The 13986-nt window shown below is 37.3% G+C and overlaps 1 protein-coding gene across 5 annotated transcripts in view; it reads left to right on the top strand.

The window, feature by feature from the left end:
• The window catches only part of Stacl (SH3 and cysteine-rich domain-containing protein), a 111472-nt gene that overhangs the window by 75853 nt on the left and 21633 nt on the right, over positions 1-13986 (top strand). For all 5 annotated transcript variants that reach the window (XM_031974359.2, XM_031974356.2, XM_031974355.2 and 2 more), the window contains 4 exons: positions 1982-2238; positions 3414-3806; positions 5900-6156; positions 6795-6906. In XM_031974359.2, the coding sequence (XP_031830219.1) occupies positions 2014-2238; positions 3414-3806; positions 5900-6156; positions 6795-6906 (987 nt within the window). In that variant the 5' untranslated portion in view covers positions 1982-2013. The remainder of the gene's footprint in view (positions 1-1981; positions 2239-3413; positions 3807-5899; positions 6157-6794; positions 6907-13986) is intronic.

Here is a 13986-nt window from a genome sequence, read left to right as displayed (position 1 = left end):
ATTAATAATATTACAATATTAGTATTTAATTAATCCAACAATTTTTCATAGAAGCTTATTTTTTCGAGAACTCAAAAATAGTAGTTATGATAAATTGAAGTTCATAAATAAGTGGCTTGAAGCAATAGTGGTCTAACTTATTTTTTAATGTAATCTAATTTATTTAAATTCTTTTCTTAATTAACTTATAGAAAAAGCGGCGAAGTTTATGTTCCTTTTGAAAGTTTCGTATGATATTAACAAATATTAGTGAAAAGAATATTAATTGTTGATCCATGAATAATGAAATGAAGAGATGCGTCTTTACAAGCTGCAAAAATGTTGAGATATTTCAAGAGACATTAATGATACCGTTAATTGGTCCTGAAAGAATTTTTGCCGCTAAGACGTAACTGTAGAAGTTATTAGATATCGGTTGTTAACGAGGACTGTTCGCACCCTAATTAACGCTTTATCAGAGCTGTTCCCTCGTTAAAAGGAATTTTCCAGGGAAGACGTTTACGGACGTCGTCAGAACTTAAACGTTTTCCGACTCCAAGTAATCGAGGCAGGACTTGGCCCTCATTATCGTGAACAGCTATAAATTCGTGGAGAGGATTGATGTATTAATTCAATGAATTGATTCTAATCGTTTTATTTTAGAATTATGTATAAACAATAATTAATTAATTATTTTGTGAACAAAAATTCATTTACAATTATATATAAAGTATTACATTTATTATGATCATTCTTAGTATGTTTGTTACCTTCTATGAAGTTTGTAGTATGATAAAATGTTTGATAAAGTTGATACTTTGGAGAAGTTTGACGAACATTCTTTTAATGTTAAACCTACCAAAATTATTATTAAATGACACAAATTCCCCTTCAGCTCAAATCTTTATAAATTAATCCTTAACAATATATATTTACATATCTATATTTTTATCAATATTTTCTACAAAATTATAATTAGACCATAGAAGCTTATATGAGTATGTACACATTTGTACGAAGACACTTAAAATAGCTGGCATTAAATAAAATTCAATTTTCAATAGCAACAGGAAATTGAAACTAAAATAAAGTTATATCAAATTCTATTAAAATCACAATTTGGTAATTTTGTTGGGGATATTTCACGCACATCAGACACGCATAAAGTCTGCGGCCTCGATTACACGGGGTTTCGAGTTCTCTTCAAATAATTCAACGCACGGGAAACGGACGAGTCGTGTCGGCAAACAGTTTGCAATGGCGTCTGTTAATTCAATGAGTGGTGGCCATTGTTGCACGGGCAACGTCCGTGGAAGCGCACTCGATAACGGACATTTTTGGGGGTTAACCGTTATGTGGTTTCGCCCTTCGGTGGCTGGAAACAAATCAACATGCGATTTGATTGACAATGAATGAGATCAACGAATTCGTCGTTACAACGTTGATGCAATCGAGTAATTAATAGATCATTGTCGATTCTTTAACATTATATTCTTACTACATTTGCATCTTTGAAGTTTTTCATCTGTCACTTCCCTAGTGCGTTCACTAAAATATTTTTAAACGGTGATCAAACTTGGTCAAACCGCCTCATACTTTTTATATTAATGTTAGTATCATAAACAAATCATAATTCTCTGCTGCAAGTTATTTCTATGGATTAAGAATCTAAGTCAACAACGTCAAACATGGTTCAAACACGATTCAAACCAGTCAAACTGGAAAGCGTAAACAAAATTTGTTATCAATTTATTTAATTTAGAACCAAAATAGATTCCCACGATCTAAGATAAGTTTCACAGTAGCAGATATCAAGACTAGTTCATCCACGTCAAACCTAGTGCAACGACATAAGCAAACCAATCAAACTAAAACTCATCAACAACGTTATCTTTTAGTGTTACCGAACTATCTTTCTCTACGTTTCAACATAATAAATTAAAGTTGCCCATCTCAAACCTCGTTCAACGATGTCAAACTAATATAATCCGTTTTGTTACAGTGTCGGAGTTCGCTCAGGAGCTGGGCGTTGCGATGGAGAACCATTCCGCGAACGTTCGGCGTCTGGTCGACGAGTTTCGCGGTAGATCCGGGGATATGAGGATCGACACAGGTGGCATGCGACGGGTTTGGGAGAATTTACTCCGCCAGGTAGAGGCTGACGCGGTAGCCCACCTGGACGTAGCAGCATTTTTCCAACAACAATTGTCTAGGCCCACTTTGGAAGCCAGTTTTCATCGGAAGCTTCAATCGAGGAAGGCAAGTATCTTTTTACAGGCCCTGTTAAAAAAATTGGGGCCACTCATAGTTGCTAAAATTTTTTATTAATCATTATTGTATTTTATGATTATAATTAAATTTTTATTAATCATAGTTAAGACCGAGAGTTAAGTAAATAAATTAAACCTGAGTTATAATATATCATTGCTAATTTTCTCTAAGATGGTATCAATGGTGGCCAAATTTTTTGATCAGGGACTATAGTTCCAACTTTGGATCTGAGACCTTGCTGTATTTGAAAGTCCCAAACTTTTTACTATTACTAATGATAACTACCAAGTTAAAATCCTTTACCTGTTCAATTGAAAATCTTAGACACCCTTCTACAGTTAAAACTCCTAAATATTCTACTTTACTTAAAGGTTCTAGATGATTTGCTATGACTAATGATCACTGCTAAGATAAAATCATCTATGCCTACAATTTATAGTCTTAGACATCCCTCTATACTCAAAGATCCTAAATGTCCTGCTCTCTTTAAAAGTCTTAGATACTCTGCTATATCTAATGATCACTGCTAAAATACAATCCTCTATCTTCCTAATTCAAAGTCTCAGACATCTTTCTACATTCGAAAGTCCCAAATGCCCTACTAAACCAGCTGATCACTGCTAACCTTCTTGCTCCTTAGAAACCCCTGCCCCTCCTGCCACAGTTAACGATCACTACTAACCACCTATACCTAACGATCACTGCTAACACACAATCCTCTATCTTCCAAATTCGAAGTCTCAAACATCCTTCCATCAAAAATTCTAGATCTCTTATTGCACTTCGAAGTCTCAGACATCTTTCTACACTCGAAAGTCCCAGATATCCTACCAAACCAGCTGATCACTGCTAACCCTCTTGCTCCCTAGAAACTCTCACTCCTCCTACCACAATTAACAATCACTACTAACCTATATCTAACGATCACTGCCAACACACAATCCTCTATCTTCCAAATTCGAAGTCTCAAACATCCTTCCATCAAAAATTCTAGATCTCTTATTACACTTCGAAGTCTCGGACATCTTTCTACACTCGAAAGTCCCAGATATCCTACCAAACCAGCTGATCACTGCTAACCCTCTTGCTCCCTAGAAACTCTCACTCCTCCTGCCACAATTAACGATCACTACTAACCAACCAACTGATCTTTTGTGTTCCAGGTATTCGCCCATCGCGAGGCTTTCGAGCAAGTGGTAGCCAAGTCCGAGGAGAAGCTGCAGCGTGCCCGAGCCGACTACAAGCGCGCGTACGCCGCGCTGCTGATGATCGACGGTGGCACCGAGCAAGAGCTGAAACGCGCCTACTTCGAGGCGCACAACGCCTACGTTCTGCAACTAAGGGCCACTAACGCTATCACGGAACGGTATCAGACGCGATGCCTAACGAGCATTCTGGGGGAGATAGCGGAGGTCTACGAGGAGCTGTGCGGTTTGGCGTGCAAATGCGTCGCCGGGATCTCCGAGGCCGCGGCGGATAGGGCCAGAGAGCAGGCCAAGTGCTATCAGGGTGTCGCCAAGGAGGCTCAGGTCGTCGTGCCGTTGAACGACCTGCAAGTAGGTCCTCCTGGGATTAGTCTTGCTATTAACCCCTTATCATCTTATGATTTCTTTGATGATTGAAGTTGTGAAATCTAAAACTGCACAAGTCCACTTTCCAACGTTATCTATGCGAGTTATTTATTTAACTCTGGTCAGGATCTAGGGTTTCGACTCTATTTGAATTATTGGATTAGTTTTTCCTGTGACTTTTTTAAAGGGCGACTGAAGGTTTTTAGCTTATTCAGGCCTATTTAATAATATGAAAACGTACACGTAACGAAATTGTATGTATAGACAATGCTTGCAGTAAGGGTACATGAAATGTATGACGAATGAATGAACGAAGATGAAAAGGAAGATTGATTTTCTGGAAATGTTGATTGGTTGACTTGTGTTTTGGGGTTCGTGAATTCAATTGTGTTTGATGAAGCTATTTCGTCATTAACTGTTTTTTGGAAAAAATAATTTGGTATTTATTCTCTGTCTACATTAGTTAGTGATTGACAATAGAAAAGTAATATTCAATTTATATTATTAAAAGTAAGTAGCACTTATGTTTGTCGAATTCAGTTCGAAATGCTCGTTACGAGTCCAGCAGGGTATTACGGAGTCAGGGGTTAATTAGACACCTTACTACCTGTAGGTACTCGAGTTTACGAGGCTCTGGGTCGGTTTTGTGGAAATGAGCAGATGGAAATGAAAGAAAAAGAAAATTGAAGAACAGTAATGTGTATATTTTCTGACATTTTCTGAAGTCTGTTCTTAGGCTATTGATATTCATGGACTCCCAACTTACTAGGATAATCTCAAAGAATCTTCATTAATAAAAGAGGTAGTTTAAATTCTATAACACTGTTTTTCTAATATTCTTTTTTACTTTGAACCAGTGAAACTAATAAACAAACTCAAAGTTATATTGCTTCTAATCGTCGAATTTTATGTAAAAACATCTTCCAGAATTATACCAATATTCTCTAACGTCGTCATAAGCAAGCGTGACCTCATGGGGTAGCTACAAATTAAAAAGGCAACAAGATTTATTTCATAAGCTCCATAAGATGTCTTTTTTTAATGTTTTTGTGCAACATTTTTTTCACTCCGATCTACTTTCATCATATCGAGAGCCATTAAAGGGTAGCTACCCCCATTTCGAAGGATTCTAGAGGAGAACGAGTAAATTTCTCGACAGATCCAGAACTCGTAAACTCGATTGTAGCTTCCATTTCGAATTACTGGCTCCTATGGGTAAGTCATTCTGTTCGGGAAGGGGTCGGGGGTAAGATGGAAAAGGCTTTTATCGCGCGACACAGCCCCCCCGTTAGGCGTTTGAGATGATTAGTCATAGAAACGCGTCGAACTGGAAAGAACTTTCGCTTTACGGCACTTCACGCGAATGGGACGCTGAAGCTGAATATAAAGTCTTTCCCTCGAGCAGCTTCGTAGCTCAATGGTCCAAGGATATTCAGTAGCCTTTTCAATCTCCCAGCGGCCATCTTTGTATCTTAGCTCTGAAGTTCTTGGAATTCGCCCTTTGCACTTCGTGTTACACCCTGAAAACGTTTCTAGACTTCAGTTGAAGCTAGTGGACTTATTTAGTCGAACTATGAAACAAAAAATAATAATTGTACTCTAACTCTTTATTTCTTGAGTTATCTAATTTTCTATTCTGATATCTGTATTGATAAATACTCATTTAATGTAGTAACTTATTTATAGTTAGCCAGATCAATTTTAAGATCTAAACAATTTCTTTAACACAGTAGTGTCATTAGGATGTAAAATTATTTACACACTACAGTGGTTTTAATTAAAATTCAATTAAATTTTTAAAATACCTACCAATGGAACTTTCAAATTCAAAATGGTACTTTAAGGTATTTTCAGAACATTAAGGAATTAGAGATACTAAGACAAACATAACTTATTGAAAATTATATTAGAAATAGATTTTTATTATTATTTTATTATATATATTTGTATTATCGTTTTATTATACAGACTTCTGTTGTCAAATTATTATTTAAAGTCTGATTACCATTTTATTCCTTCGTTTCTATGTTTCCCTTGTAATGTTAATTTTACTAAGAGGATCCTGTTCCTCTGTTCAGATTCTGGCAAGGAGTTTGGCAGCCAACGCAGCACCGTCTAAGAAACCAGCCAGACGTTTGTTCGTGGCTCCAGGTCCTCCAGAACAAGTGCCAATAGAGAGAATCAATCAGGTGCCATCGTTGAGGGATGAACTGGCTCCAACCGGAACCAGCACCCTGCCGCTGATGGACGATCTTCAACGAGAATACGATGGTCTCAATCAAGAGATTTCACGAATCCAGGACGCTTTAAATGCACTGGTGGGCATGCAAAAAAAGTACGTAACATTCAATTGTATACTAAACAATTTACCTCCAAATTATTTCGCCTTTTAAATAATCAGTTTGAGGAATTGAGAACCACTGCTTCCCAGTTATTGAGAATACAAAGTGAAGTGCTAGAGATAGCTTCACAATTAATCTTCAGATAGTTAGAATTATTAAATCAAATATTTCCTCCCTTTAAATAAAGTGCAAAAAATTGTTCTTGAATGTTGATAAATTCTTCATGAAAATATTGGGTGAGCTAAATGGAATTGTAGGGTGATGTTACAATTGACCTAGAATAGTTTATCGATTCGTCAGGTAGAAGAAATAAAAATATATATTCCATTTATACATAAAATATAAAAATATTGAAAAATTATTTGCTAATTGTTAGCAAATATTTGGAAGTAGTAAAGACTTGTTCGGCATCAAAGTCGAAAGAAAACATTATGAATTTTAATATTGCGAGCAAAGAAGAATTCTAATCACTTCTTGTTCCATATCCTGCGAGCTCGTTTAATCTTTAAGGAGAAACACGTGACGAAGGAGCAATTCTGCGACGCTTCCTCCGCCCAGGAAAACACTCGACCCTTTTAATTCCCTGAAACTCGAACCGCTGAACGGTTTTCCCTTCTTTTGTGCATTGCAGGAGTGCCGAAAGCAATCTTTACACTAAAGTGGCCGAGCTACAGGAAGACATTTCCATGAAACGTTTCGAGCTTGGCGAGGCGCAGCTCTATCTCGCGGCTGTACAAGCACAGGTATTTATTTAATGATAATATCTTTTACTATGCAAAAATGAAAATTCCAATTTATCCGTGTTTTGTATTCGAACCAACGTTTTGATAGAAAAATTAACAGAAAACGTTATTTTTTAATCATATTATTTGAATATAAAATTTGTTAGAATTTCTTTATATTAGAAGAATTAACAGAAAACGTCATTTTTTATTATATTATTTGAACAAATAAACTTTGTTAGAATCCCTTTACACAAAAGGATTCCTTATTAAGAAGTATACAAATTTGATTTGTACAAAATTCGTTTAGCTCCAGTAGTTTTTGAGAAATCCACCAAACTATATTTCTTTCTGGCGGTCTATCCAACTTTAAGGGTTGTTTCCACCCCTTCAAAGTAAATGTCAATTAACATAAAACACCACGTGACAAATATTTTTTCGAGAACAACTTTCCACCAAGATTTCATCAAAATCGACCAATAATATTCCGAAATATACTCTCGTTGACCAATATTTTTTCTATAAATTTAACTCTTTGCGGGCGAATGTCGACATTTCGAGGAGATGAAATTTTCGTATTTGGAAGATTAAGTCGCGGATGAATGATTTAATTGTTCGAAAAGCAACAGATCAATACGTAGTCTTCTTCTTTTCTATGATTTCATCAATTGATGGGTAATTTAGCTTTATCTGCTGAAGGTTTCGTATATTTCGCAGAATCTTCATCCGCAAACGGTTAAACTTCCAACGGTTCTTTTCTTCGAATTCTGGCAATACTTTCGAGCCGTTGTACACGATGTCTCAGTTATATTTTCGTTCTTTGTAAGAGCTAATACAAAAAGTGGGAAGAATCGACAATTCTTCGCCGAGCCCCGGGGGACGCGTTGTCTATATAAGTCGAAAGTCTGGGTACGGCTTCTCCTCGTTTTCTTGCGGTCGTTCCACGCGGCGAACTTTCCCGCGTCCGATGAAAAAAGTTTCGACGAGCCTTGTCGCGGTTTTCGAAGCGGCGAACGAACGCGGTTAGACGCGAAAGTGCCAAGTTTCTCGAACTTGTACAACGGAAAACTTCGGACAGACCGTGCCCGTTAGGGACATCGGCGTTGCTGCGATTGGAGCCTCGATAGTAGACAAAAACCGCGTTTTAAAGTGCCATTGGCCAATTACGTTTACATTTACTTTTGTTGTATGAACTTTCAGCGATAATGCTGATAGTTTAGTCCGTTAGAGTTCCTTTTAAGATAGGTATAAGTGGAATAAGAGAAATGGAACGGTGAAAGGTATAAATCAGTCCCAAAATCAGGCCCAGTTTCGATCTAATACAAATTTCATCAAAATGTATATTTTATTTAGTCATTGTCCTGTAGTGGACATTTTGAATAGTTAAATTGATGACTATAGTATTTTTAAGTGAAATTAGTCACAAAATTAGACCCAATTCTTGTATTTTCATAACAGAATCTTGGTATATTCTCTCAGACAATTATCTTTCAGAAAAAACAGTAATCTAGATTGTTATATAGGTTGTATCAGGAATTAGATCAGTCCCAAAATGAGACCCAGTCTCAAGGTCTGATCAGAATGTGTATTTTAACAATCCCCTATCTTTCAGTGAAGTCAATCTGAACTGTTTAAATAGTATTTAGACTATTCCTCAAGTCATATTAGTCCCAAAATTAGGCACAATCTCAACCTCACTCAAATACTCATCTTATCAACCTTCCAGCTTTCCAAATAATCTACATACAAATAATTCCACTAATCTATTCAACACGCAGACTATTTCATCGGGCCCAAAACAGGGTCTAATCTTATAAAATTATCCAAACACCCATTTTATTAGCCCACAACTTTCCACTCTAAACCATCCAAACAATCCACTCGACACAGAGCAGTTCTAAAGTTCCATTAGTCCCAAAGTAAGGCCCAAAATTATGCCCAATCTCTCAAAATTATCCAAACACCCACTTTATTAGCCCACGACTACCCACTCTAAACCATTCAAACAATCCAATCAACACAGAGACCATTTTTAAAGCTCCATTAGTCCCAAAATAAGGCCCAAAATTATGCCCAATCTCAAATCTCCCCCACGCTCATCGTCACCACGATAAACACACCTCAAATCACCCTATCAACTCCAATCCAATATTATTCCTCCCATGAACCTCAAACCCCTCTCCCTGTTACGACAGTGTTACGCCGGTTGCCAATCGAAGACGTGTGAAACAAGAAAACGAGAGAGCGGATCGCGCCGATCGAACGAAAGAAAGAACTAGTCGTTCTCGGCCGCTCGAGTGGCATCGGCCGATTAAAATTAGCACGAGCCTGCCTATTGTTCCCTTCTACGTAACCAAGTACAATGCACCTGCACGTGCGGCGAGCGCATTTCGAGCAGCCGCGGCCGGCCACTTTCGTTCCGCCGTGCCGCGGCGTCGGCCGATTCTTCTATTTCGCGTGCGGGAATACGAGGCGGACGCTGGGGCTGCACGATCTGTCCCTGTGAGTACAATCTTCGAAACGAGATTACACTGCACCGTACAATCGAACACTTTTGATCAAAATCAATTTTAAGAATATTTGTCGATTAACCCCTTGGCCTATGATTTCTTTCTCAATTCTGATCGATACGACTACTTTGGGATTAATAATTTATTGGAAAAAGAGACAAATTCTAAGTATATCTTACGCCTATATTTCCTTTTAAGTATAATAGTTGATTAGAGAATAATATTTACTTTGAAGTCGAATGAAATGAGTAATATATATATTTGTTGAATCATGTTGAAAATCTTCACCATGAGTCTAACTCGTTGTAGAAAGGGTTAACACGTTGATTGCTATGGGGCTCACCCTCGACCAAATCGAATTAATGTAATTCTGTCGATTAAACGATGATTATTTGTGAATTTTTTTATATTATAAGTAATGCTATTTAATGTAGTGACGTTTGGCAAGGTAAACGTGCGGTAATAATAAAATGATTCAATGATATAGTTTGATATTACGTTTTTTTGGTTTTGTGCATTTTAATGTGTGAAATCGTGTGGCACTAGACGTGGTAAAATAAACGTTGAGTAAACGATTTCTTCATCGAAATAAATTTTGAATAGATTTCGTGATCGAAATGAATATCAAGTAGAATATTTGTTGATGGAAATAAAGTTTAAATAGACAATTTTTTTATTAGAATATATATGAAATAGAAAATTTGTTGAATGGAAAATTGATTTTGATTGAAATAAATGTTAGGTAGCACATTTTGTTATCAGAGTAAATGTTCAGTAGACAATTTCTTGATGAAAATAAATGTGCAATAGACCTTTTATTGATAAAAATAAATTTTCGGGTGGAGAGGGGATAAGATTTTGTCATTTTAACGTATTACATAGGAATGTTATTTATTAAAATAATATGTGTAACAAAATAGATTTCTTTCTTTAGAGTTATTAGAAAGATACAGTCAATATTCTAGAACATTATTAAATGAATTGTTTCAATAATATGTAAACTACAATATAAAAAAGCAATCAATTTTCTGGGATATTATTAAAAAATATTGTTTCTAGAATAATATATGAATTAAAATACAAAAATACATATTTTACATATACATATTACATATTTCAATAGTATGCAAACTATAATATAAAGATACAATCAATTCTCTATGAAATTATTAAACAAATTATATCAGTAATATATTAACTACAGTATAAAGATACAATCAATTCTCAACTATTAAACAAATTGTTTCAATAACGTATTAACCAAAATGCAAGACACTCCAAACTTCAATTGCATTCTTTCTAACTTCTATAAGAAAATTAAAATTATTCATTTACCTGCTGAGTAATGCCAATGTTAATCGATTCTCTTATAAAAAAAACTGTTAATACGACAACTTTTGATGCCACCGTGAAAGCCCGCGCCGGGAATTCAATAATATTGATTTGCATGTACGACTCTCAAGTATGTGCATGTGCCCGCGCATCGAATGCACCGGGGCCCCATCGAGAGGACGATTGGCCTGATTCGAAGCGTTCCGCTCGAGCACTCGCGCGATTCCTGAATGCGACGTGTCCTGAACCTTCCTCGTGGCACGCGGACAGCTCGAATACCGCGAAATATGGCCCGTCGACGGTAAACTCGGTATTCGGGACGTCTGTCGGCATTTCTTTATACTGGTACCATTTAACGTATAGGATGGTCAGTAATTAATAACTCAGAAATTAAATATTTAGAGGACTTTGGACTTAAGAAATAGTAAAAGTGTTTGAAACTATATTATATTTCTACGAGAGGTTAAGTGTCAATGAATTTTCGTATTGTACGAAAAATATAGTAGTGATATATTTTATGATATAGTTAATAATTTGATAATTAAATATATGAGGGATTTTGTAGGCTAATATGAGGAAAAGTGTTTGACACTATATTATATTTCTTCGAGAGGCTAAGTGTCAAAGAAGTAATATATTTTATAAGATTACAGGGTTATTTTATATTATGACTGTCTTAGTTTCCAAATATTTTGAGGCACAGTGGTGCATTTCATTTAAAATTCGAATTTAAAAAATTTTTGAAACTCTTGAAATTTTGAAATTAATATGGGTATATCACGTCTGGCAATGGCTCACTTCTTCTACTGCCAGCAGATAAGTTTAAGATAAAGTCTTCAATGAAGAGCTTCATCGTTTCAAAAATAATATAAAAAATAAATAAATAACGTACAATCATAAGATAATAAATTAAACGACATTCTCAATTTCTAAATTTCGAAAGTTCAATGTAAAAAAAGTAGAATAGAAAAATATAATTTCTAGAGTATACCATCAAAAGGAAACTTCCATCGAAAAATTATTCTACAAAATCATTCCATGAATAATAATTCTATTGGGTTGGTAAGAAAGTAATTTCGGTTTGCACAAATAGACAGCGTCATGTTCGTTTTGTTATTCTTCTGTCAATGTTATAATTTGTTTCTTTTGAGATTTGTCAGTTGACACTTTTAGGTTACTATAGAAACAAATCCCATGTAATTTTTTTTACAACTGAGAACCATTAAAAATTACATTAAAAATTGAGTTTTATTTCACACTAAAAAGCCGAAATTACTTTCTTGCCAACCTAATGCAAAATAATTCCATACAAAATCTACGATTCGATCAAGTACGCAATGAATTCTCTCTTGCAAATTTCACTATTATATTACGCTATTTTTACCAGTACGCAATACCATGTGGTACAGTTATCTTCCCGCCACCGAGGGTCTCAGACATGCAGATTAGCGATTGAAGCAGCCTCGATTTAATCGGCGTGCTTTCATGGGAGCGTCGATATCGGGACGGCGGAGGGGGAGGGGGGAGACTAGTCTCGCTAAAATTTTCAACAAGACGTGTCCTAATGGACCTCCCGACAGCGACCAGATACGAATATCTATGGAACAAGCTGTCCGGTTATCGATAATTGGCTGCTTCGATCAGTCGTGGCAATTTCCTTCGTGTTAGGGGATGACCCATTCTCCACTGGCTTGTACCAGATGGTTGACTGGTGTGAGTGCGATCGTGAGATCCTCATGTGTCGCCTTCAGGACACCAAGTTCTAAGAAAGTGATCGGAAGATCGTAGAACATTTCAATTATCGATTTCAGTGTAGGGTTAATCTTCTAGATGTCTATCAACTTATTAAATATTTTGGTTCGACATCAGTTTCCCTCGCGTAATTGTCTTTAAGCATTCTGGAAGCTCCGGTTGTCAAATAAACTGTTTTCAACAGATCAGTAAGACTTTACCAAACTCTGACTCTCAGCATCACCTCCTCTATTTTTATTTTGTAACTATTCCCAGATAACTGTTCTAATCACCAATGAATATCAACAAACCAATAAACCTTCTCTAAATCCAACTCTCATCGCCATAACTCTCTTTTTTTTAAATCTTCTATCTACACCCAGTCTCAAACAAACCCAGCGATCGAAACTTCCCCAAACCCTAACTCTCAGCATCACCTTCTATTTTTATCTAAAACCATTCCCAAATAACTGTTGTAATCACCAATGAATTATCAACAAACCAACAAACCAACAAACCAACAAACCAACAAACCAACAAACCAACCAACCAACCAACCAACAAACCTTCTCTATAAATCCAACTCTCATCACCATAACTCCTTTTTCTAAACTTTCTATCTACAGTCAGTCTCAAACGAACCTACCCATCGAAACTTCCTCAAACCCCAGTTCCCATCCTCTTTTCACCTACAAACACCCCTAAACAAACCTCCCGACCAACTATTCCCAACGAACGAACGAAACTCCACCAAACCCTCTCTCCGTCGTCAGCACATCCTCATCGAAACCTCTCCAAACCCATCCCCCGCAATCTGCCCCAATCCCGTGGCAACTCTCGTAAACACAAACCGGCCCCCGGAAAACCGAGTTCCAACCGCGCGTCGCGGATAAATACGGCGCGCAATCGCGCGACATGCGCCCTCACAACTGGGTCACCGTCCAACGCTCCGCGTCTGAAAATCCATTCCCGGCCTCCTCTCGTTCGAGTCCGCCTTCCTAGGTCAGGGTAGCAGCAGCCGCCTGCGTCTCGGTTCCTCTCGCAGACATGGGCTGGACGACGTTACGTACACGAGTCGTTAGTATCTCCGTTCGTGCACCTGTCCGAGCAACGGGATCCCCTATAAATCATTGATCGACTGGCAGGACCCTCCCAATCGGCACAGACAACGCGCCACTTCGCTCGAATCATCCACCTGAAAGCATCCTGGTGTTCCTCCATTGAGGAAGTCCGGCGATTGTTGCTATGCAACGCCGGACTTCCTCAATGAAAGAAAGCCAGTCAAACAACACGCGAACCAAGGATTATCATTCGGTTCCTACGTGTCGTCGCTGTTTTCTCTTCGATCCTATTGCGGACTACAGAGTGAGGACATCCTTCAGTTTTAGAGGATCCGGGTTCCCGCTAGAGTTCCGTTGTTAGTTGTCGGCTAGTTCAGTGCGTTTCCTTTGTTTCTTTTTTTCGGGGATCACCCGGTCATGTGACTCGGTTCCGGGTTCCCGGAGGCAGTGAGCTATGTGGACACGTG

This window comes from Nomia melanderi, chromosome 2, assembly GCF_051020985.1.
Source record: "Nomia melanderi isolate GNS246 chromosome 2, iyNomMela1, whole genome shotgun sequence".
Classification (NCBI taxonomy): Eukaryota; Metazoa; Arthropoda; class Insecta; order Hymenoptera; family Halictidae; genus Nomia; species Nomia melanderi.
This window is presented reverse-complemented; position numbering and strand designations above follow the sequence as displayed.